Source organism: Mesoplodon mirus (assembly GCF_964341445.2).
Source record: "Mesoplodon mirus genome assembly, chromosome: 5".
In the NCBI taxonomy this organism is placed as follows: Eukaryota; Metazoa; Chordata; class Mammalia; order Artiodactyla; family Ziphiidae; genus Mesoplodon; species Mesoplodon mirus.
This window is the reverse complement of record NC_138980.1, coordinates 45,155,785-45,179,032: the sequence shown is the minus strand read 5'-3', so window position 1 is coordinate 45,179,032 and position 23,248 is coordinate 45,155,785. Positions and strand designations below refer to the sequence as shown.

At 50.9% G+C, this 23,248-nt stretch overlaps 1 protein-coding gene across 19 annotated transcripts in view; it reads left to right on the top strand.

Moving 5' to 3' along the window:
• MYO9B (myosin IXB) overlaps positions 1–23,248 on the top strand; it is an 89,202-nt gene that overhangs the window by 45,611 nt on the left and 20,343 nt on the right. For 10 of the 19 annotated variants that reach the window (XM_082623051.1, XM_082623055.1, XM_082623058.1 and 7 more), the window contains exons 4-18: positions 3,039–3,101; positions 3,572–3,671; positions 3,937–4,037; positions 5,980–6,109; positions 9,225–9,314; positions 10,677–10,793; positions 11,151–11,285; positions 13,331–13,452; positions 15,472–15,613; positions 16,308–16,512; positions 17,517–17,598; positions 18,673–18,762; positions 20,069–20,182; positions 21,694–21,733; positions 22,808–22,930. In XM_082623051.1, coding sequence (XP_082479177.1) covers positions 3,039–3,101; positions 3,572–3,671; positions 3,937–4,037; positions 5,980–6,109; positions 9,225–9,314; positions 10,677–10,793; positions 11,151–11,285; positions 13,331–13,452; positions 15,472–15,613; positions 16,308–16,512; positions 17,517–17,598; positions 18,673–18,762; positions 20,069–20,182; positions 21,694–21,733; positions 22,808–22,930 — 1,654 coding nt within the window. The remainder of the gene's footprint in view (positions 1–3,038; positions 3,102–3,571; positions 3,672–3,936; positions 4,038–5,979; positions 6,110–9,224; positions 9,315–10,676; positions 10,794–11,150; positions 11,286–13,330; positions 13,453–15,471; positions 15,614–16,307; positions 16,513–17,516; positions 17,599–18,672; positions 18,763–20,068; positions 20,183–21,693; positions 21,734–22,807; positions 22,931–23,248) is intronic. The other 9 variants (XM_082623052.1, XM_082623049.1, XM_082623043.1 and 6 more) reach the window with 4 other exon arrangements.

Sequence of the window (23,248 nt, the reverse complement as noted above, 5' to 3'; positions counted from 1 at the left end):
TTGGATTTAGGGCCCATCTGGACCATGAAGGAAGATCTGATCTCCAGATCCTTCACTGAATTATACCTGCAAAGACCTTTTATCACAGTCACAGTCACATGTTCCAGGTAGACATGTCTTCTGGGGGCCACCATTCGATCCAGCACACCAGCAGGGCTGGCCCTCAGCTAAGTGGCCAGCCTGTCCCACCTCATCTCCTGTCAGGCTCAGGGCCACTGTGGCCCTTGGCGGCTGGATCTCATAGACCAGCTTCAGAGTCCTATCTATGACCTCAGATTCAGGAAAGGAAGTCCTGCCTCGGCCCTTGACTGTAGCCTGCCCACACTCCGAGGAGGGAGGTACACTTCCTGTCCAGGGAGCAGCTGCCGCCAGCTCACGAGGAGCAGGCCCAGACCCGGTTCTGCTTTTGGGCAGGTGACACTTCTCGATGCCACTTCCCACTGAGGCCAAGGGTCAGGGGCAGTCCAAGTCTTCCCCCAGTTCCCCAATTTGCAAGGCCTCGTCTTCCTGTGGTCTCAAGGGCTCAGTGCCAACGGGATCCCTGGCTCCCTCAAGACCCCCTTAGGGGCCTAGGCTCCCAGAATGATCAGCAAAGGGGAGGGGCTAGGGCCAGTCAAATGACAGCTCGGTGCCCCTGAGAGGTCGCTGTCCTCCCCCATATGCCGACACAGTAGAGGGAATCGGCTACAGACTGAGATGAAAACGTGAGTCTAGGAGCAGACGCAGCCTCCTCCCCCAGGAAAACAAACTGCTGAGAACTACAAGTTACTGGCCAGTGGAAGGAATGGAAGAAAATACGGGTTTGAAAGAAGAGACAGCACAGGCTAAGCCCTTGGAAACCCACCCATGCAGGTTGTGTGTGTGCATGTGTCTATGCAAGGCTGCAGACAGAAGACTGCCATCCTGTGAGAGAGGCTGGCAGCATCCAGCAGGCCCTGGACCAGGGGCCCGACCCTGCCACCCCTCGGGCACCAGCTTCCTCTTCTGTGTAACAAGATGGTTTCAGATGAGGGTGACCTGCAGACCTGTACAGCTCACACACGTGGTGATAGTAGATCCCATGAGAGACAGGGCCACTGCCAGGCTCAGGTCCCTGCCAGGCCACCTCCCTCCTGTGGGGTCCCAAGCAACATGTGGCCTCTCCCAATTTTTAGCACCTCATCCAATCCATCGGTGGGAGCCACAGTGCCCATCCCTGGGGACATTTAAGTCCAGGTCATTGAATCCCTGCAAAACAGTGCCTAGAACCTCATAGTAGATCTCCAACATGACATCAGATGTCCAACAGACATCTCCAGATGTCTCTGTTAGCATTGAGGATGTGGCCGCAGACATGCCTGATTCCTGCCCCAGAGCCCACATAGCCTCATGGACCCAAGTCCTTCAGATGTCCATCAACTGATAAACAGATAAGCAAAATGTGTTGTGTCTGTACGTGCAGACTATTATTCAGCCATAAAAAAGAATGAAGTTCTGGGCTTCCCTGGTGGCGCAGTGGTTGGGAGTCTCCCTGCCGATGCAGGGGACACAGGTTCGTGCCCCAGTCCAAGAAGATCCCACATGCCGCGGAGCGGCTGGGCCCGTGAGGCATGGCCGCTGAGCCTGCGCGTCCAGAGCCTGTGCTCCACAACAGGAGAGGCCACAACAGTGAGAGGCCTGCGTACCGCAAAAAAAAAAAAAAAAAAAAAAAAGAATGAAGTTCTGATACACGCTACAATGTGGCTGAATCTCAGAATGATTGGGTTGAGTAAAAGTAAGCAGATACAATATTCGGTTAACCCTTGAACAATGCAGGGGTTAGTCGAAAATCCAAAGATTACTTAGAGTGGGTCCTCTGTATCTGAGGTTCCTCCAAATCCATGGTTCCTACGTATCTGGTTCCACATCCATGGATTGAACCAACTTCAGATCACGTAGGACTGTAGCATTTACTATTGAAAAAATCCACGTATAAGCAGACCCACAGTTCAAACCTGTATTATTCAAGGGTCAGCTGTACTGTACATACTAAATGAGTCTTTTTTTTTTTTTTCGGCTGTGCTTGTTCTTTGTTGCGCACGCAGGCTTCTCTAGTTGTGGTGCACGGGCTCAGTAGTTGTGGTGCGAGGGCTTAGTTGTGGTATGTGGGATCTTAGTTCCCTGACCAGGGATCGAACCTGGGCCCCCTGCATTAGGAGCACGGAGTCCTAATCACTGGACCACCAGGGAAATCCCCTATTTTTTTTTAATTCTAGAAAATCCAAACTAATCTTTAGGGGTTGGTCAGTGGCTGCTTGGGGGTGGGTGGCAGGGAGAAATGACAAAGGGCCCACAGAGACTTCTTAGGGTGATGGATGTGTTCACTATCTTGGTCATGGTGGGGGACTCACAGGGATTTGCATGTGTCACAACTCATCCAGTCACACACTGTAACTCTACTGTGCATCAATTATGCCTAATAAAGCTATTTTTGAAAATTACGTAAAAGGACCCAGTCAAAACTCATCCCGTTGCGTGCTTTGAGTATGTACAGTTTATCGTGTATCAATCATCAATAAAGTTGTTTCAAAAAGAATAGAAAAGTGAATCCATTATCTTGTATTTCAATTTTCAATTAGAGAAACATTTCATGGCTGGGGAGATGGTGGGAGCAGGGTTCAACCTTCCAGTGTTATTAGTGGGCACATGGGTCCAATCGTTTCAATTCCTGCCACCTGTGGGGCATCCTGCATGATGCCAGGTTGGGCTTCCATACAGCTGTCATCCCAAATCTGGTCTGGAGGGCAGAAGTGGCCAGCCCAGGTTCCTTATTTTTATAGATGGTAGTCGTAGGGCGAGGCACATTTGTGATGATCGTATTTACCTTTAGAGTAAGATTTTCAACATTTAGGTTGCTTGTTTACCACACTCAAGGTGATTACCTTTAGGTCCCTGTGTTTACCATGGGTCCAGGGATGTTAATCTGCAGCTGGCTTTTCCATGGTAACAAATCACTCTTGTTCTTCAAGGAAACAGTATTAACGTGTAACACTTGTCCTTCTTTTTCCTCTTGATGACAGAGCTGTTGTCGAAAAGTACCTGCTTGAAAAGTCTCGCCTGGTCTCTCAAGAGAAGGATGAGAGGTAGGGGAATATTCCCTTGGTGATCCATCACATCTGCCTTCTTCCCTATGAAGGAGAGAAGCAGATGTCCTGAGATGGGGGAAATCTACAGGAGGCCACGGCAGATCTCCTGGGAGCGTGAGCTTTGCCACCTTCTTGTGCCTCCCTGGGGCTTTTACTGGAGTAGGTGCTCAGATGTCTGCCAGAATGTGGTTAGATTAGAAGCATCTCTGATCCACTAGTGAGCAAGACATATGCCCACCGCCTGAGGAATCTACTCGCTGGAGAAGCTCCTGGTTTGATTTTGGGGTTTGCTTTTTTTTTTTTTTCTTAAGACATTATAAGAATCGACTTGTTGTCTCAAATTTGTACATAGTTGAGCTGCTGTTTCCTCCCTGGCCTGGTCTCCAAAGCAATATTAGTAGTGGTTTGAAGAGTAGCTGTCACTCGGCCTCCAAAAACAACTTTTTTCTCCTAATTTTGACCTACAGGAACTACCATGTGTTTTATTATTTGTTACTTGGCGTCAGCGAGGAAGAGCGTCAGGAATTTCAGCTCAAGCAACCTGAAGATTATTTCTACCTCAACCAGGTAAACAGCCCCAAGACCCAACCACAAATGCAGCCTCTGTTCCCCACGGGCTCTTTACGCACTGCTGGGAGGTCAGAGGCCTTCCGCCTTGGCCCTCTCTAGCCCCCAAACCGACTCCAAGGAGGCCCAGAGGGGGGCGGCATAAAGGACCCCATTCATTCCCCACGTCCTGGGCCAGACCCCATCAGTTCCAGCCAAAATCATCCTCACACACCACCCTCACCAGCCCAGAAGTACCCAGAGCACTGCCGACTTTGTTTTTCAGCATAACTTGAAGATTGAAGATGGGGAGGACCTCAAGCATGACTTTGAAAGACTCAAGCAGGCCATGGAGATGGTGGGCTTCCTCCCTGCCACCAAGAAGCAGTAAGTGGGTGGGCCCAGCCGCCCTGCCATCTCCCACACAGGCACCCTTGGGGCTTACCAGTCACTCTGAGATGTGACCCACCCCCTCGTAGGGGCCTCACTAAGGAGAGTAGCGCAGTGACAGGGGATGCTCGTCATTAGCCATTGAGAGATGCCAATTAAAACCACAGGGCTTTTCAAAGATCATTCATCATTTTTAAATCTTTTTTTTTTTTTTTTTTTTTGGCTGCATCACTTGGCTTGTGGGATCTTAGTTCCCCGACCAGAGATCAAATCCGGGCCCTCGGCAGTGAAAGCCTGGAGTCCTAACCACTGGACCGCCAGGGAATTCCTCCATCATTTAAAAATCTTAAGCCCCACATTAACAGACTAATTAACAGATTCTGTTAATTAGCAGAAAACTACATTATCTCAGTAGATGAAGAAAGAAATCTAATAAAATAAAATTTGCTCAGGTATATTTACCCAAAAAACAAAAAACCACAGGGCTTTTGCCCAACAGTGTGGGTATACTTCACAGTACGGAGCCATACACTCAAAAACGGTCAAGAAAGCAAATTTTATATGATGTGTATTTGACCACAATTAAAAATTGTTTTAATTCTTCAAAACCACACAGGGTGTTCTCCACACCTGCCCGGGCGACCAGGATACCCAGAGGGAACATCTCTGCCGAGCATGGTGCTAGGGGGGGCACGAATGGGGCCAACTGCTGTGGACAACCATTTGGCAGTTTCTACTACGGATGCGTGTACACAACCAAATGCACACATTTGCTCACCCAGAGACATGCACATGAAGGCACACAGCAGCCTTGTTTATAACAGCCCCCAAACCTGGAAACCCTCCCAAATGCCCACCAACCAGAGATTAAATAAATAAACACATTGTGATATATCCCTGCAGGGGTCAGCAAACTTTCTGGAGAGGGACAGATAGTAAATATTCTCAGCTTCGTGGGCCATGTGGTCTCTGTGGCATGTTCTTCGCATTCTGTTTTCTTTCTTAACGACCCTTTAAAAATTGAAGAACCGTTCCTCCCCACAACCCCACCCAGTGGGATCTTAGTTCCCTGACCAGGGATTGAACCTGCACCCTCGGCAGTGAAAGTGCAGACCACCAGGAATTCCCTTAAGAACCGTTCTTAGCTAAGGAGCTGTACAAAAATGGGACCCCAGTTTGCTGACTACCTGGACAACCCCACACACAGCAGTGGTTCTCACTGGGGCCCCAGTTCCGCCCCCAGGGGACACTTGGCCTTGCCTGGAGACATTTTGGAGTGTCCCACTGCAGGGGTGGGAGGGGGGCCGGGTAGGTAGAAGCCAGGTGCCAGCAGTGCGGAGGCTGAGAAGTGCTGGTCGGCAGCATTAAGAAGGGGCAGTGCTATATACACGGTAACACGCCTGGCTCCCCCATCTCACACCTTTTCAGTAAGAGGCCAGATGCAAGTACACATGATTTCACCGAAGTCAGGTTCACAGATGGTGTTAGATGTCAGGACAGTGGTTCCTCTGTGGGGCTGGTTCCAGGGCCTGAAATGTTCTATTCCTTGGTCTGAGTGCCAGTTACAGGTATCTGTACATTTTGTGACACTTCATCAAAACTCTATACTTGGGGAATTGTGTGCTTGTTTTGTTTTTTTTTTTTTGGTATGCATGTTATGCCTCCATAAAAGGAAAAATTTTAAGCTCCCCCGCAACACCACTACCACCAAAAAAAAAAAAAAAAAAAAAAATAGAGATATGTGCCTCCCAAGTCCTAGTCCACAAAGAGAGTCCCCAGTGGAGGACTGGACATTTTCGGATTTCGTGTGTTCTGACTGGAATTGCTGGTTTTACGAATTCAGCCTCGTTCCCTGGAAACTTGGGCCCAGTTCACTGGAAACTGTTGCTGTCTCATGACTAGGGAAGGTGCCCCGACCTAGGTTCCTTTTCTCCCCCAGGATCTTTTCCATCCTCTCGGCCATCCTGTACCTGGGCAACGTCACTTACAAGAAGAAAGCCACGGGCCGAGACGAAGGCTTGGAGGTTGGGCCCCCTGCGGCGCTGGACACACTGTCACAGCTCCTGAAGGTACTGGCCCCTGTCCTCAGCCACAGCGGCCACTGAGGCCGAGAACTTCCTTCACTGACTGTGCTTCTGTAAACTGGGGCCTGTCTGCCTGCTTCCTCCCACCACCATCTCTGCTGTGTCCCTTCCTCATTTCCTTTTTTTTTTTTTTTTTTTTTTTAATTGAGGTATAATTAACATACGACATTAGGCTTCCCTGGTGGCGCAGTGGTTGAGAGTCCGCCTGCCGATGCAGGGGATGCGGGTTCGTGCCCCGGTCCGGGAGGATCCCACATGCCGCGGAGCGGCTGGGCCCATGAGCCCTGGCCGCTGAGCCTGCGCATCTGGAGCCTGTGCTCCGCAACGGGAGAGGCCACAACAGTGAGAGGCCCGTGTACCACACACACACAAAAAAAACATGACATTATTTTAGTTTCAGGTATACAACATAATGATTCGGTATCTGTATATGTTGCGAAATGATCACCACAGTAAGTCTAGTTATATTTGTCACCCTAAGTGGCTACAGGGTTTTCTTTTCTCTTGTGATGAGAACTTCTAAGGTCTACTCTCTTAGCAACTTTCAATTATGCAATACGGTAATGTTAGTCACAGTCGCCATGCTCTGCAACTACACTACATCCCCATGACTTATTTTATAACCGGAAGTTTGTGCCTTTTGACCACCTTCACACATTTTGCCCATCCTCCATCTCTGGCGGCCACCATTCTGTTCTCTGTATCTGTGAGCTTGGGGGGGAGTTGGGGGTTGCTTTTCGTTTTTTAAAATTCCATATATAAGTGAGAGATACTTTTCCATTATAGGTTATTAAAAGATATTGAGTATAGTTCCCCTTGCTATACACCATACAGTTGGTTGTCCATTTTATATATAGTAGTGTGTATACTTTATTTTTTTATATAAATTTATTTTTTTATTTTTTTTTATTTTTTATTTTTTTGGCTGCGTTGGGTCTTCATTGCTGCACATGGGCTTTTCTCTGGTTGCGGCGAGCGGGGGCTACTCTTCGTTGCGGTGCACGGACTTCTCGTTGCATTGGCTTCTCTGGTTGCGGAGCACGGGCTCTAGGCACGTGGGCTTTAGTAGTGGCTCGTGGGCTCTAGAGTGCAGGCTCAGTAGTTGTGGTGCACGGGCTTAGTTGCTCTGCAGCATGTGGGCTTTTCCCAGACCACGGCTCGAACCTATGTCCCCTGCATTGGCAGGCGAATTCTTAACCACTGCACCACCAGGGAAGCCCCATAGTGTGTATACTTCAATCCCAAACACCTAATTTATCCCTCGCCCCACCCTTTCCCCTTTGGTAACCATAAGTTTGTTTTCTATGTCTGTGATTCTGTTTCTCTCTTGTAAGTAAGTTTGTATCATTTTTAAAATTATTTAAAAAAAATTTTTTTTTTGGTTGCATCGGTTTTTAGTTGCGGCACGTGGGATCTTCATTGCGGCATGCAGGTTCTTCCTTGTGGCGCATGGGCTTCTCTCTAGTTGTGGCGTGCGGGCTCAGTAGTTGTGGCTCATGGGCTTAGTTGCCCCATGGCATGTGGGATCTTAGTTCCCTGACCAGGGATCGAACCCGCGTCTCCTACATTGGAAGGCAGATTCTTTACCACTGGACCACCAGGGAAGTCTCTGTATCCTTTTTTTTTTAGATTCCACATATAAGCGATATCATATGATATTTATCTTTCTCTGTCTGACTTACTTCACTTAGAATGATAGTCTCTAAGTCCATCCATGTCGCTGCAAATGGCATTATTTCATTCTTTTTTATGGCTGAGTAATATTCAATTGTATATATGTGCCACGTCTTCTTTATCCATTCATCTGTTGACGGACACTTGGATTGCTTCCATGTCTCGGCTATTGTAAATAGTGCTGCTGTGAACATTGGCGTACAGGTATCTTTTTGACCCTTCCTCATTTCAGAAGGACTCCCTCTGGGGCTATCCCACCTCAACCCCTCACTTGAAAGGCTCTTCAAAATTATCGTTTATATATGTATATAAAACTGAATCACTTTGTTGTACACCTGAAACTAACATAATATTGTAAATCAACTATACTTCAATATTTTTAAAAAATCATCTCTTGATCAGTGAGGTCATCTTGTGATTGGACCATCCCCTCTTCCACTTGTCCTCAACCCCAGGAGCACTGGGCAGTGTCTGGTGTCATTTGGGGGGTACTACTGTCATCTGGTGAATAGAGGCCAGGGGTGCTGTTTAACGTAATGGAATGCACAAGACAGTCCCCCTACAGCAAAGAATGACCCAGCCCCAAATACCTGTGGTGCTGAGGCTGTTTTCTAAGCATGCATTCCATCGGTGGCTCTTAAAGTGCACCTGCGTCAGGGAGCCCCAGCTCCTGTTGTGCTCATGAGGATGAATGAGCACGTCTGCTGGGAGACCGGGGCTGCTCTGCTACCCCAAAACTTGACTTCTCATGGATGGGACTCGGCAGTCGGGGAGAGCCAGGCCCCTTGCCCAGCCCCTGCACCCAGGCCGGGAACCCGCTCCAACAGCGAGAGCTTTAACACAGGTCGCCAGGCAGCACCTGGGCCCGAGGCCCGCAGTGACACCCAGGCCTGTGTGACCAAACTGTCAGGGCCATCGAGCAAGCCTGTGGGTGGGGTGATCATTTTGAGACACACCAGGCGTAGCACACACTGTGGATTGGCAGCCCTGAGGGTGGGTTTTGGGCCCACTTCCCAGCCCAGCTGCTGGGTGTCCTTCTCCCTCCCTCCCCACGCCTTGCCTCAGTGACACAAGGATCCAGTCCATGAGCTCTCCAACTTTCCTCCCCTTCTCTCTCTCTCTCTCTTTTTTTTGTTTTTTTAATTAATTAATTAATTATTTTAATTGAAGCAGAGTTGGTTTACAATGCTGTGTTAGTTTCTGATGTATAGCAAAGTGATTCATATATATGTGTGTTTGTGTGTGCATATGAATATATATTTAGATTCTTTCCCATTATAGGTTATTACAAGATACTGAATACAGTTCACTGTGCTATACAGTAGGACCTTGTGGTTTATCTATTTTATATAAAAATAGTAGTGTGTATTTGTTAATCCCAAGCTTCTAATTTATCCCTCCCCCCCACCCCTTGACCCTGAAACAGGTGAAGCGAGAAATCTTAGTGGAAGTTCTGACCAAAAGAAAAACAGTGACCTCCAATGACAAACTCATCCTTCCCTATAGTCTCAGCGAGGTGAGTGCCGCCCTGGGCTTCTGTGAGGTGCCAGGCCCAAAAATATGAGTGCTCAGGGCAGAGGGGGAGTCTTTGAGAGCAGCTGGCATGGGTAGTCTTTTTCCTGCCCCTAAAGTGACAGCGGAGAACCCTGGTGACACTCTGGTTTTCATGTGAGCTCAGGTGTGGCACAAAGCAGCCTATACATCTCACAGGCCAGAGCCGGGGCCACGTGTGTGGTGTCTATGTCCAGCTGCTCAGCGGGCATGCTGGTTCTCACCAGCAGAGGATAGCCACCTGCGGCCCACAGGCCAAACTCGGCCCACTGCCTGTTTCTGTCAATAAAGCTTTATTTTCATACAGCCACGCCCATTCATTCACATGCTGCCCTCCTGCTGCAGCAGCAGAGCTGGCCTGCAAAGCTGATCCTATTGACTCACCAGCCCTTGCCCGAAAAAGCTTGCCGACCCCAGGGCTTGAGCATGACCTTTACAACCGTGTTGTGTGGGTCCCTAAATCTTGATAAGGCACCTCTCCCTGGCCTTTGCCCCAGCCTCGATGTTTTCTCTGTGATGTGTTTTTCTTGTGTTTTTACACCTCTAGACTTATAGCTTGGGAAGCAGCAGGAAAGTACCTAGCCGCGGTGGGGGGTGGATTTTTAGCTGGTGGTGGAAGCTGCTCAGGCATCTGAAGTGGGTACTGCAGACAGCTGGAGCCCCCATGGGCAAAGGCACCCAGCCGTGGTACGTGAAAGGTGCCGCAGGTCACTTGAGCCTGCAGCACGGCTGCTCCCCAGAGGCGCCAAGCTGAGCAGAAAAAGACCAGGTACAGGGCTGCGTCCTACACGGCTCCATTTCCACAAAACCAGAGGGACTCGTTCTAGATCTTGATAGCAGGCCAAGTGAGTCTTGTCACAACTTAGATCTGAGAACATACAAAGAAGGAATTCCTTGTATGTGAATTAGACCCCAACAAGCCTTTTTAAAAAGTGATAAAGACCATAGCTGCTTTTAGGCACCCAGTGGTGGGGCCCATGGTGCTCCCAGAACTGCAAGGGACCTGGCTTTGAACCCAGCCCAGCCTCCTGGTTCATTCTCCCATGGTGCCCTCCCTGAGCCTGCGTTCCCACCCCAGCAGTCCCCAGGGTGCTCTGAGGCCAGCCGGCCCATGAGAAAGACTTGGCCAAACCGCAGGCTGCCAGGTCAGGGCTTCACGCTTCATGCTTGAGTGGGCCAGGGCATCCAAGCTGACGGGACAGCGTGCAAAGTGAGAAGAGGGCTTGTCAGATGAGTTGGGTGTTTCAAGTCACCACTTCAATCTCCCTGTGCATACAGACCTCAGGGCCTGTCCCGCCAAGGTGTGACACCCCCTCTGTGCCCACAGGCCATCACCGCCCGCGACTCCATGGCTAAGTCACTATACAGCGCCCTGTTCGATTGGATCGTGCTGCGGATCAACCACGCCCTCCTCAACAAGAAGGACATGGAAGAGTCCGTCTCGGTGAGGACCACACACCCTCGGCAGGCAACCCATGACATCAGCTGCAGTCGGTCGGGCACAGGCCAGTTCTTCCCAGGGCAGGGCCAGGGAACCAACAGGATGCAATTCTCAGGGCCCAGCACAGAATGAAAACCCAGGACTCTGGGCTTGCACTGCAGGGGGTACCGGTTCAGTCCCTGGTCGAGGAACTAATATCCTGCATGCCATGCAGCGTGGCCCAAAACAAAACAAAACCCAAAAATCAGAAAACCATAGTGCTCCTTGTTTAATATTACAGGTTCTAAGGCCCTCACCACCAGACAGGTTGCCCCTGAGGGAGGGCCCACCAGTAATAACCATTCTCTCTGTCTCCCCCAGTGCTTGTCCATCGGAGTCCTCGACATCTTTGGGTTTGAAGACTTTGAGAGGAACAGTTTTGAACAGTTCTGCATCAACTACGCCAACGAGCAGCTCCAGTATTACTTCAACCAGCACATTTTCAAACTGGAGCAGGTAAGGAAATACCATCTTATTCACCCATCCCACCCAAGGAGGAACAGAACCGGGATCTCCCTTGGGAACTGGTTTGTCATCAAACCCACCCCAGAATTTTTCTCTGCAAAAAAAGGGAGAGTCTGGGAACATTCCCACCCAGCCTAGGATGAGACAAATGGCAGGGATATTTGGGGCCACAGCTCAATTTTGTACCTTCTCTCTGCTCAGACATGAAAGTCCTTTTGGTGGGAAAGAAACTGAGTTGCCTTGTAAGGATTTGCTTCAGTCAACAATAAAGATATCCTGTCTTACGCGTCTTCTCACTGAGAAATAACCAGCCGTCTTTACCCAAGTATCATCCTTCCCATGATTGATTCTGATGGGGAAAGAAAACTGATGGGTTTATAGAGGTGTTTAGCTAATTTTACTATTACGTCTTTTGGCTGAAACTCACATTTCTCACTTGAAATATGGCTGGTCCGAATTGAGTTGTGCAGGAAATGCAAAATACATAGCGAATTGCAAAGACATAGCTTGGGGGCAAAAAGGGAATGTAAAATGTCTTGTTGATAATTTTTTATGTCAATTACATGTTGACATACATCATACACCTTGGGTATGTTGGGTTAAATTAAGTATATTGTTAAAGTGAACTTCACCTGTTTCTTTTCACATTTTTAAACATGGCTGTTAGAAATTCGAAATCACATGGGTCTCTCACATTATATGACTATCGGACATTGCAGTTCCAGAGCAGAGGCCGCCCAAAGTTATTGGCACGTGGCCACGCTCATTTGTTGACATAGCATCTGTGGCTGCTTTCACGCTACAACAGCAAAGCTGAGTCATCGTGTAGACACCATCTAACTTATAAAGCCTAACATATTTACCATCTGGCCCTTTACAAAGAAAGCTTGCTGACCCCTGGGGGGTTTTACGTGTGATTTTCAGCACTTTGCTGTGATACAGTAAATCCCGTACATTATGAATGAGTTCCATTCCGAGGGCGCGTTTGTAAGTACAATTTGTTTGTAAGTCCAACACAGTTAGCCTAGGTATGCAACTAACACCGTTGGCTATATAGTACTGTACTGTAATAGGTTTATAATACTTTTCACACAAATAATACATAAAAAACAAACAGGGACTTCCCTGGTGGCGTGGCGGTTAAGAATCCACGTGCCAATGCAGGGGACACGGGTTCGAGCCCTGGTCTGGGAAGATCCCACATGCCGTGGAGCAACTAAGCCTATGCGCCACAACTACCGAGCCTGTGCCCTGGAGCCCACGAGCCACAACTACTGAGCCCACGTGCCACAACTACTGAAGCCCGCGCACCTAGAGCCCATGCTCTGCAATAAGAGAAGCCACCGCAATGAGAAGCCTGCGCACCGCACCGAAGAGTAGCCCCCGCTTATTGCAACTAGAGAAAGCCCATGCACAGCAACGAAGACCCAACGCAGCCAAAAATAAATAAATAAATTTTTAAAAAAACCACACAAAAAATAAAAGATTTTTAATCTTACAGTACAGTCCCTTGAAAAGTACAGTAGTGCAGTACAACAGCTGGCATACAGGGCTGGCGTCAAGTGAACAGGCAAGAAGGGTTACTGACTGGAGGAGGGAGAGGAGGTGGGAGATGGTAGAGCTGAAGGATCGTCAGCAGTAGGAGACGGAGGGCAAGCTGCACAACGACTTGTAGAGGATGCACGCATGTGACAATGTACGCCAGACACGTGAACTAACTTAAGTGATTGGATATGCAAATGCACGTTTGCATCTTTGTAAGTTCGCAACTTGAAGGTTCGTATGTAGGGGACTTACTGTAGATGTTTGAGAATGTGTGTTCCTGTGGCTAACTGTTCATTTATTGAATAATTTTATATTTTTATTGTTATATTCCTATTGGTACATTAATGTGCATTCTATGTTATTTGCACATTTATATTTAAATATGTACAAGCATGCATAAATAAAATATGTTTTTTATATGACGTGTGCTACGTAAATATTAACATGTCCATGAAATGATGAACTTACCGGATACCCCTCGAACCCTGCAGGAGGAGTACCAGAGCGAAGGGATCTCGTGGCACAACATTGACTACACAGACAACGTTGGCTGCATCCATCTGATCAGCAAGAAGCCCACCGGCCTCTTCTATCTCCTGGATGAAGAGAGCAAGTGAGTGTCCACGGCCCAGTGCGTCCGCACACCCGGGCACCGTTCCAGCTCTGCAGCCCCAGAGCCTTACCCCAAATCCATCCCATCCCAAGAACTTCCAAGTTGCTCAGACTCACGCGGCCACAAATCCTGACCTCACGTTTGCAACATACAGTACCATCCACCACAGAAATATTAACACTCGAGATAGCTATGAACTTGGAAACACACCCTCCTGGGAGTTCTCAGGAAAGTATTGTGGGACCTGAATCTAGAAACTGGGCATGGGCTTGGTGCGTCCTTGCAAAGGGCAGGGCGTGGAATCGGGCCCAGATGCGAGACTCTCCACCAAGCCTGCCGCCCCTCGTCCACAGGACACGATGAAGGCTGGAGGAGGTATTTTTAAGGTGCTTCATGCTTGGTCACCCAGCCAGAGTTCCTGAAATTGCAGACAGCCTAAACCAACAGAAATGTATTCTCTCACAATTCTGGAGACTAGAAGTCCAAAATCAGTATTGGTGGGCTGAAATCAAAGTGTGGGAAGGGCCACCCTCCCTCCAAAGGCTCTAGGGGAGGATGCTTCTTTGCATCTTCCAGCTTCTGGGATCCAGGTGTTCTTGGCTTATGGCTGTATCACTCCAATCAATCTCTGCCTCTGTAGTCACATCATCTTCTCTCTTTCTGTCTCATCCCCTCTTAGAAGAACTCCAGTCCTATTAGATTAGTGCCAGCCCTAATGACCTCCCTTTTATTTTTTTTGGCCATACCACCACGCAGCTTGTGGGATCTTAGTTCCCCGACCAGGGGTTGAACCCCGGGCCCTCGGTAGTGAAAGCTCCGAGACCTAACCACTGGACTGCCAGGGAATTTCCCCCTGATGACCTCATCTTAACTTGATTACATCTAAGGTCACATTCACAGGTTCTGGGGGTCCGAATGTGGACAGTCTTTTTATCAACCACTTTATCAGGCCCCTTGTTTGCTGCTGAAGTCCCCTCAGGGCTGGTGTGAATCAGGCGTACCTCCTGTCTCAGACCAAGTCCCGTCCAGGACAGGACACATCCATCCTAGGCCGGGATCTGGGGAGAGAATGTTCAGACAAGGGAAGAGGCAGGGTGCTAGGAAGGGCTAAATCATCACTCCCAGGAAACTCCCAGAGCCGAATCTGGGGGAAGCGTGCAAGACAGGGCGGGGCTGAGCAGGGTCGGATTTGTCTTTGTTGAAAATCTTGCTATAAAAAAAAAGAAAAAAGAAAAGAAACTCCTGCTATTTTAGTTCATCATGGAGTTGGGGGAATGGGGGCAAGGCCGGAGAAGGCATTGAATTGAATTTTCTAAAATAGTGTGTTAAAATGTTATTTATTTCCACAACTGAGTGAATGGATTTCTCACGCTCCACACCCTGGCCCTGGCAATGATGTGCCTTGTAGCTACAGAATCTCCTCCTCTGCCCCCTGTTAAGCCATGGAGCCAGGCATCGGGGATTTGGAGGCATGTCTTTCTACCCGTGTTTTGCGGTGAGGCTGGGCAGAGGCTGGGAATGCCAAAGCTGGCTGTGGCATTTCCTTCCTGGGAGGCCAAAATAGCCAGGTACAACGGCTCCCTTATTCTGCCCCCAGCCCCCCTCCCTGCTTCATCCCATTCTCCCAGCCCCTCCCTCTAACAGAGGAACACAGGCAAGACCCACTCCCAAGACACAGCACCCAGGTGCAGATGGACCTGAGACCAGAAGTCACCCTGTCCTGGGATTATTCCAGGAGCTGCCCATGGTAGGCCCAGGTCCCAGTCTTGCCTGGACCACACATTCGCGTGAGCACTGGGCTGCTCTGCCTGTTCCAAGTTTGCTCCGCAGCCCCAAGTGCATCACTTTGCTCGTGGCCTCTTCAAGCCCCGTGGCAGGTTCCCGGCCCTCGGCCCAGTGCTCAGCCTGCAGGAGCCCAAGCACCCGCCCACCTCGTCCACGGAGGGCCCGCGACCTGCAACACAGAGCGGGTGACCGGCCGCAGTTCCTGCAGTTAAAGGTCTTACATCCTCTTCCCAGCTTTCCCCACGCCACGAGCCAGACCCTGCTGGCCAAGTTCAAACAGCAGCATGAGGACAACAGATACTTCCTCGGCACCCCCGTCATGGAGCCGGCGTTCATCATTCAGCACTTTGCAGGGAAAGTGAAATATCAGATCAAGGTACGCAGCCATCCGCTCCCATCATCAGTCAAGTCACGCTCTGCCTGTGTGGCGGGAAGGGGACCGTGTCAGTACCCTGGAGGCCCCTTCCCTCTGGCACTTGCTCTGTCCCTCCTCTTTTTTTTTTTTTTCTTTTTAAACTTTTTTTTTATACATTTATTTATTTATTTTATTTTTGGCTGTATGGGTCTTCATTGCTGCACACAGGCTCTCTCTAGTTGAGGTGAGCGAGGGCTACTGTTCGTTGCGATGTGCGGGCTTCTTATTGCGGTGGCTTCTCTTGTTGTGGAGCACGGGCTCTAGGCGCACAGGCTTCAGTAGTTGTGGCTCGCGGGCTCTAGAGCGCAGGCTCAGTAGTTGTGGCGCACGGGCTTAGTTGCTCCGCGGCATGTGGAGTTTTCCTGGGCCAGGGCTCGAACCCGCGTCCCCTGCATTGGCAGGCGGATTCTTAACCACTGCAGCACCTGGGAAGCCCTGTCCCTCCTCTTTATTGCTTTTGCTGGGCGAGGTTCCAGGGCTCTCGGACCCAGTGTCAAACCCCTGGCTCTACTGTCGAGGGCTCCACGGCAGGAGCCACCTCTCTGTTGTTGAGATGCACTGCCCACTAGCCCTTCCTGTGCTGGCCCCCAGGGCCTCAACCGGCACTGGCAAGGGACCACCCGCCTCCATCATCCCTCCTGCTACCCCCCACCAGGACTTCCGGGAGAAGAACATGGACTACATGCGGCCGGACATAGTGGCCCTCCTGCGGGGCAGCGACAGCTCCTACGTTCGGGAGCTCATCGGCATGGACCCCGTGGCCGTGTTCCGCTGGGCAGTGCTCCGGGCTGCCATACAGGCCATGGCCGTGCTCCGGGAGGCCGGGCGCCTGCGGGCCGAGAGGGCTGAAAAGGCTGCAGGTAGGAGGGTCCCCATGTCGCTGTTGAGAAGAGGGCGCTCATAGTCCATTGCAAAGTGTAAAATTTCATTTCATTTAGCACATTTCCAAGGTTGTACAACCAGCACTTCTATCTGGCTCCCCAAACTTTTTTTTTCTTTTCCATTATAGTTTATTGTAAGATATTGAATATAGTTCCCAGTGCTATACAGTAGGACTTTGTTGTTTATTTTATATATAATAGTTTGTATCTGCTAATCCCAAACTCCTAATTTATCCCTCCCGCCACCCTTTTCCTTTGGTAACCATAGGTTTGTTTTCTATGTCTATGAGTCTGTTTAGTAAATAAGTTCATTTGTACTATTTTTCAGATGAGACATATAAGTGATAGCATATAAAATTTGTCTTTCTCTGTCTGACTCACTTCATTTAGTATGATAATTTCTAGGTCCATCCATGTTCTGCAGATGGCATTGTTTCATTCTTTTTTAGGGCTGAGTAATATTCCATTGTGTAAATATACCACATCTTCTTTATCCATTCATCTGTTGATGGGCATTTAGGTTGCTTTCATGCCTTGGCTATTGTAAATTAGCTCCCAAGGTCTTTTATTGTCCCAAATGGAAAGTCTGTAGCGGGGTGTGTAATTTAACCTCATCCGCACAAGGCAGGAAGGTGTGTCACCACTTTTCTGTGAGGATAACCTGAGGCCCAGAAGAGCTAAGTGGCTCCCCCAGCGTCACTCAGCTCCAGATACCAACCACGGCATGCCGTTTTAGGAAGGGTGTCGATCAAAGGAGGACCAAAAGGTTAAAGCCTTTATGAGAAGTAGGAAATAGATGGTGCTGTTTTGTGGAGAATGGAACATTTCACTGTTCCCCGTTCTGCCCAAATTTGAGTGTCAGGCCCTTTTTTTTTTTTTTAAACGAGCTCAAGTCAGGATCACAGCCTGCATGGAAAAGTTACAAAGCCCTTCAGCTGCAGGCGACCCCCACCCCACAAACTTCATCTGCTCTGTGTCCCCAGCAGGTCTGGGCTGCTCCGGTGCCCGAGGTCACCTGGGAGAGCTGCAGAGAGGAGCCAGCACCCCGTCGGAAAAACTGTACCGGTGAGCGAGACCTTGATTTATCCCAAGTGAAGCCAGTAGTCAGCGGCATTGTTTAAAATGGCGCCAGAAACCCGACACTCTGAACCCAGGTCGGGGTTGACCAGAATAAGGAACACAGCAGCCGCTTGAACCAGAAAGACCCAGAAGTAACGGCATCTGGTGGCCGCATTTCTGCGAGGCAGGCCTCGTGCATCATCTGCGTTAAGGGGATGTGGGCGGTTCAGTTTACAAAGGATCTTTTCATGGCCGGTCATGACCGTTGGTGGGTGGGGCCAAAGGGCTGCTGGTCTCACAGAGCAACAAGCTTGATTTAAGAGCACTTCCGCCCTTAGCCTGCCTGGGGTGTCCCGAAAGCCAATCAGCTAAGTTCCTTCACTCTCAGTCAGAAACACAGATACACCGTTGCCTATAAGGTGACACAGGGTGTCTTGTGGCCACCTAGCAATGGCCAAGGGTCCTCCACGTACCCCAGTTGCTACTGAGTGTAAAAGTGAGCAGGCTTGTGCTTCCAGGATTAAAAAAGGCTACACTGGACAGACATCTGAGGCCATGACAAAGCCAGGGGAGGGACCCTTCTGGCAGCCTGAGAGAGGCAGGCTGCATTGAGAAGGGACCACTTGGGCCAGACAAGGCAGGCAGGGTGTGCTAGCCATGGGGGCAGCATGTGCAAACGCCCTGGGGCAGCTGAGTCCCCAACCTCTTTCTCAAGACTCAACAAATTCCCCAGGAGCCAATCACTAAATTTCGAAACATGAAAAAGTCATTTTATTTTTGAACACTTTATAATAAAAACTCCTTCAGGAGATTCACAAACGCATATGTGTGGAGGTAGAGCTAGCACTTAGGTAAGTGACCACATGTCGTTTGTCTGAAAGCAGCGTGTCATTTTCCTGCTTTTAAAAAGATGCATTTTTAAATCAGCTTTTTCATCCAAAAGGAGGCAAGAGAAAAAAAAAAAAAAACCACGTCCCAGTAAAGTGGCCCCTGACCCACTTGGTCTCCCCAGGGCCTGGCCCCCGGGCTGTGAATCCTGCCCCAAGAGCGCATTTAGTTTATACAGATTCTCCCTTTCAGCTGCTCAATGCTAGATTTCTCATTTGACGGCTCTGAGGAGTTCGATATTAACGCTTTTGAGGACATCATTGCTTTCTATGAAAGCAAGAAGTAAGTAGAAGCAAGGGCCTTCAAACCCAAGACCAGGGAGGCACACCCAGAGGAGCCGTCATCCGAGGTGCTCAGCGCAGCATCCAGAGCAAGAGAGGGGATCGGCGAGCCGAGGGACACTCTCGCCAGCTTTGGCCATGTCAGGGAGGTGTGGGGCTGAAGCCAAGGGCCTCATTGTCATCAGGAGCTCTGGCCGCTGCACTGACCGCTCAGGGTGTGGAGGTGAAACGTGACCCCTCTGTTGTCTTTGCTCTGTGCCTCCCTGGAGGGTGAGGGAGCAGAGGTAAGTGTGGCCATTCCGGCCCTGGGCATGGTGCATGGATCACAGACAAGGGGCTGCCGATCGGGGTCTTCCCAGGCCAACTGCTCAGAGCTTAAACATGTATTTAAAATAACTGGAACGAGGAATTTTTACAAAAGAGAGAAAGTCCCAGCTCATCCTGCAGCCATCACTACCTCATTTCTAGAAGTTCTATCCAAAACATTTATCATCTAGACATTTTTCACAAATGTCCATTTTCAGAGCATTCAATTTTTGTCTCTAAGCCATTCTCATTCTCACACCTAAAATGTACGCTCAGCCCTGAACCCACGGCAACTGAACAAAAGAAAGCTAATAAGGTTGAATTTGGGGGTGGTAAGGATCTTCAACTAGGGTTTCTCACCCTTGGCACTCTGCTGGGTCACCCTGTGGTAGGGCCGTCCTGTGCACTGCAAGGAATTGAGAGGCATCCCTGGCCTCCACCCTCCAGATGCCAGTAGCGCCCCCTCCCCAAGTCAGGACAGCCAAGCATGGGGGATGGGGGGCAGGGGGCGGCATCGCCCCAGGTTGATAATCCGTGTGTGAATTCCAGTTTGTTCTTCCCAAGGCATTTCTTGAAGCCCACAAGGAGGCAGCCCACAGAACCATCAAGAGAAACTAATCTGCTGCTTCCCACAGAGACCTCCCCGGTCTTCTGTTTTCAGTAGCCCCTTGATACTTTTTACAGACTCCGAAAGGCTCTTAAATGTGAGGCCTTTTCCAGCGATCCGAGGTGCCATGTTGCAAACTCTGTTCAGCCGGAAGTGGCCCCAGCCCCCTGCCTCCCGGGAGGGCGGAGCCTCCTTGGGGTGGGCTGCTGCTCCCGGCTGAACCCCTCTTCTTGGTGCAGGAGGGAATGGCAGCAGTGTTCAGGCTTCCCCCAGCTGCATGTTTGGGCTCCAGTGGCCTGGGGACGGTCCCGACCGTGCCAGGGACCCTGAGGTGGCGGGCCCGCTGCTCTAACTTGGTCTTCTCTCTATCACTGCACCCCTCCCCCCCACCCAGCGATTTGCATGACCAAATCATCAAGACCATCAAAGGATTGCCCTGGCAGGGTGACGACCCCCGTAGGCTTCTCCAGTCCCTCAGTCGGCTCCAGAAACCCCGCACCTTCATCCTGTGAGTCCCCCCTGAGGCTGTGGGCACCCCCCGCTCCCCCACAAGTGCAACGACCGCCTCCCCACTCCGGACCCCCGGCCCGGCCCACGTGGGCTTCCTGTAACTCTGAATCAGCCGCTCTAAACGCTGCGCTGTCTTGTGGTTCTGTTCTCACACCAGCCGTCGCTAAGTGGTCCTCGTAATACTCCCTCCCCGGTGTCTGCGCTGTGACCCAAATCCTTGCCAGCTCCCCAGTGCCCAGCACAGCTTCACAGGAATGCTCCTCTACGAAGCATCTGATTTTCTGCCCCCAAATGTGCAGAGCAAGGCTTGCTTCCCCTTGCCCCACCCCCACCTTTGCCACCGTGAGCTTATAAAGAAGTCGTCAGAAGCGGGGTGTGCGATTTTGCAGGCCTCCACACATCCCGTGACCCTGCTTTGTGGGCGTGCCACGCATCCCGTGACCCTGCTTTGTGGGCGTGATGTGATAAAAAGGGCTAGAAACCACACAGACTAGGTTTGGACCTCCCACTAACTCACTGCATGACCTGAGTGCTCTGAGCATTTGGCCTCTGTCTGCAAAGCAGGGGTGATGATTTTCATACCCACATACCAGGTGGGCAGCAGCCTCAACCAGTGGGCACAAGCAACCGCTCGGGGCTCAGGCCAGCAGAGAGCAAAGCTTGTGCCTGCCGTGGAGCCTGTTTGCAAAGTCATTTTTATTATGCCTTATTCCACCCCACCGGGATTAACATGAAACCTGACACACAGAGAACCTCACAGCCGAGCATCTTGCAAATCTGTGGGGAACCATTTCCTCAGTGGGTCTTAAAAACAGGCCAAGCTGTAAGTTTTTAAAAAAATCTTTCTCTCCTCTGCAAGATTCCATGAAGTGTCTAAGAGTGCAGGGGTCATCCCCCCTCCCTTGGCCAAAAGATCAGCTTTCATTTTTAACCTTCTGCCAGTTCGAGTCCAAAGGCTCCCCTACCCAGGCCCCAGCTCAGTTCTTTGCGAGATAGACCCCTGCCCTGCTGCCGGGGCGGGGGCGGAAGGGTCTCTGTGGACCGGCTTGATGTTTGCCAACGTGTAGCAAATAGAGCTGGGACACCTGGTAGGCGTCAGAGCCTCGCGGGATCCCCCGAAGCCCCATCTGGGGCATCCCACCATCGTCCCGTGAGATCCCAGCTCCCCCATAGCCAGCCCTGTGCTCTGCCCTGTAGAAGACCAGCCGCCCCTTGTGCTCCCAGACGTCCAAGTGGCCCCCAGGCCAGGTGCTCCTGCCACCCCAGGGGCAGCCGCTGGCCCAGTGAGGCCGGTGTGCACAGTCACAGGAGCGACAGGCCCCCACACATGTGCAGGGGAGCCCACCAGGTCCCCGGTGAGGCGGCGGCCTCGTTGCACTTGTGCCCCTGGACTCTCTTCCTCTCTCTGTTCTTACTCCATCTAACCCGCAAGGTGTGGCTTGCTGAACTAACCCAGATCCAGACATCATGTTCCTTCTGTTCACAAAATCATTTTTAATATTTTGACAGGAAAAGTAAAGGTATCAAACAAAAGCAGATCATTCCAAAGGTAAACACGTGCGACACCGTCTGACAGTGCCTTGCAAGGGCCTGGCTCAAGTTTTTCTGGAAAACTGGGGCGGGGGGGGCGGGAGGTGACTTTTAACTTCTCAAGCTTCTTTGATTCCTTCCCTTTCCTATCACCTCCCCCTTCCCCTCTAGAAAACAGTGTCTCCTGTTGAAATGATACAGAGGTGTCTTTGTTTGGGTTTCCTAGAGGCAGGGCCTGTGATGGGGATCTCTGCACAAGTGGTGTTTAAGGGGGAGCTCCCAGGAGAAACCCGAAGCGGGGGAGGGAGGGGGAAGCAGTCTGGGCAGGGTCAGGACCGAGCCAGGAGGTGGGCTCAGCCTGATCCCCTGGGGAGCCCAGGAGTGTTTACCACAGAGCTTATCTCGCCAAGAGGCAATGGGACCCTTCTGTCATATCCCCACATCAGGGGTCTTTAGCTGCGAGCCACCTCCAGAGGGCAGGATGGCTGCAGCACCTCGTGGGCGTCCAGGGAGAGGAGGCCCTTCAGCCAGGGTGGTCCTGTCAGGAAGGGGGCAGCTGTGCACCGCTGGCAGCCAAGACCCCAGCAGCCGGCCTTGGGTCAAGTGCACCCAGATGCTCTGTCTAGTCTCTACGTACAGCGTGCAGACGGAGAGTATAAAGCAACCCCTCAGTCTGGCCAACAGGTGGGACAGCGCTAGTCCCCCTCGTCAGCGACAGTAAGGGTTGGCCCATGAGGGAGGGCTGGCCGGATGAGCGCACATGGAAACACGGGGTGCTTGGCATTCCTTGAGCTGCGAGGAAGGAAGCCAGCACTCCGTAGCTCTTGGCTTCTGGGCACTCGGGCCACAAGAGGCTGTAATCAGCCCTCCCGGAGGCAGTGCCATCCACAGGACACAACCCATGTTCAGTCCCCCTGTCACAGCCACCAGGCCCACCTGCCCTCACCCTGTCTCTGACAGCACAGCCCCAAGACTGAGCCTCAGAGCTGCCACCCGGGAGGGGCATTGTTGTGGCTCTGGGGACGTCCGAGAGGCCTCCCAGTGCCCGCTGGGGCTTTGGGAGGGCAGGCCGGACCCTGTGTTTCTATCCTAGAACCTGCTGGACTCCAAATCCCTGAAGCTCATCATCAGTATGACCCTGCACGACCGCACCACCAAGTCCCTGCTGCACCTGCACAAGAAGAAGAAGCCGCCCAGCATCAGTGCCCAGTTCCAGGTAGGTGGCCCAAGGGGGCAGGAGGCGGTGCTGAACTCAGCCTGACACTCACGTGGCTGGGTCAAAACAAACCCAACACGGGCAGCCTGCTGTTATCCCAGGGATTCCTGACCTCGTCACAGCTTGACATTTGGGGTTGGGTCATTCTCCGTGGTGGGGGCCGTCCTATGAGTTGTGGGGTGCTGAGCAGCGTCACTAGCCTCTGCCCACCAGATACCAGTAGCGTTGTCCAGTCATGACAACCAAAAAGTCTCCAGATCTTGCCAAATTCCCCTGGGGTAACAGAATCACCCTTGGTTGAGAACCACCAAGTTAAAA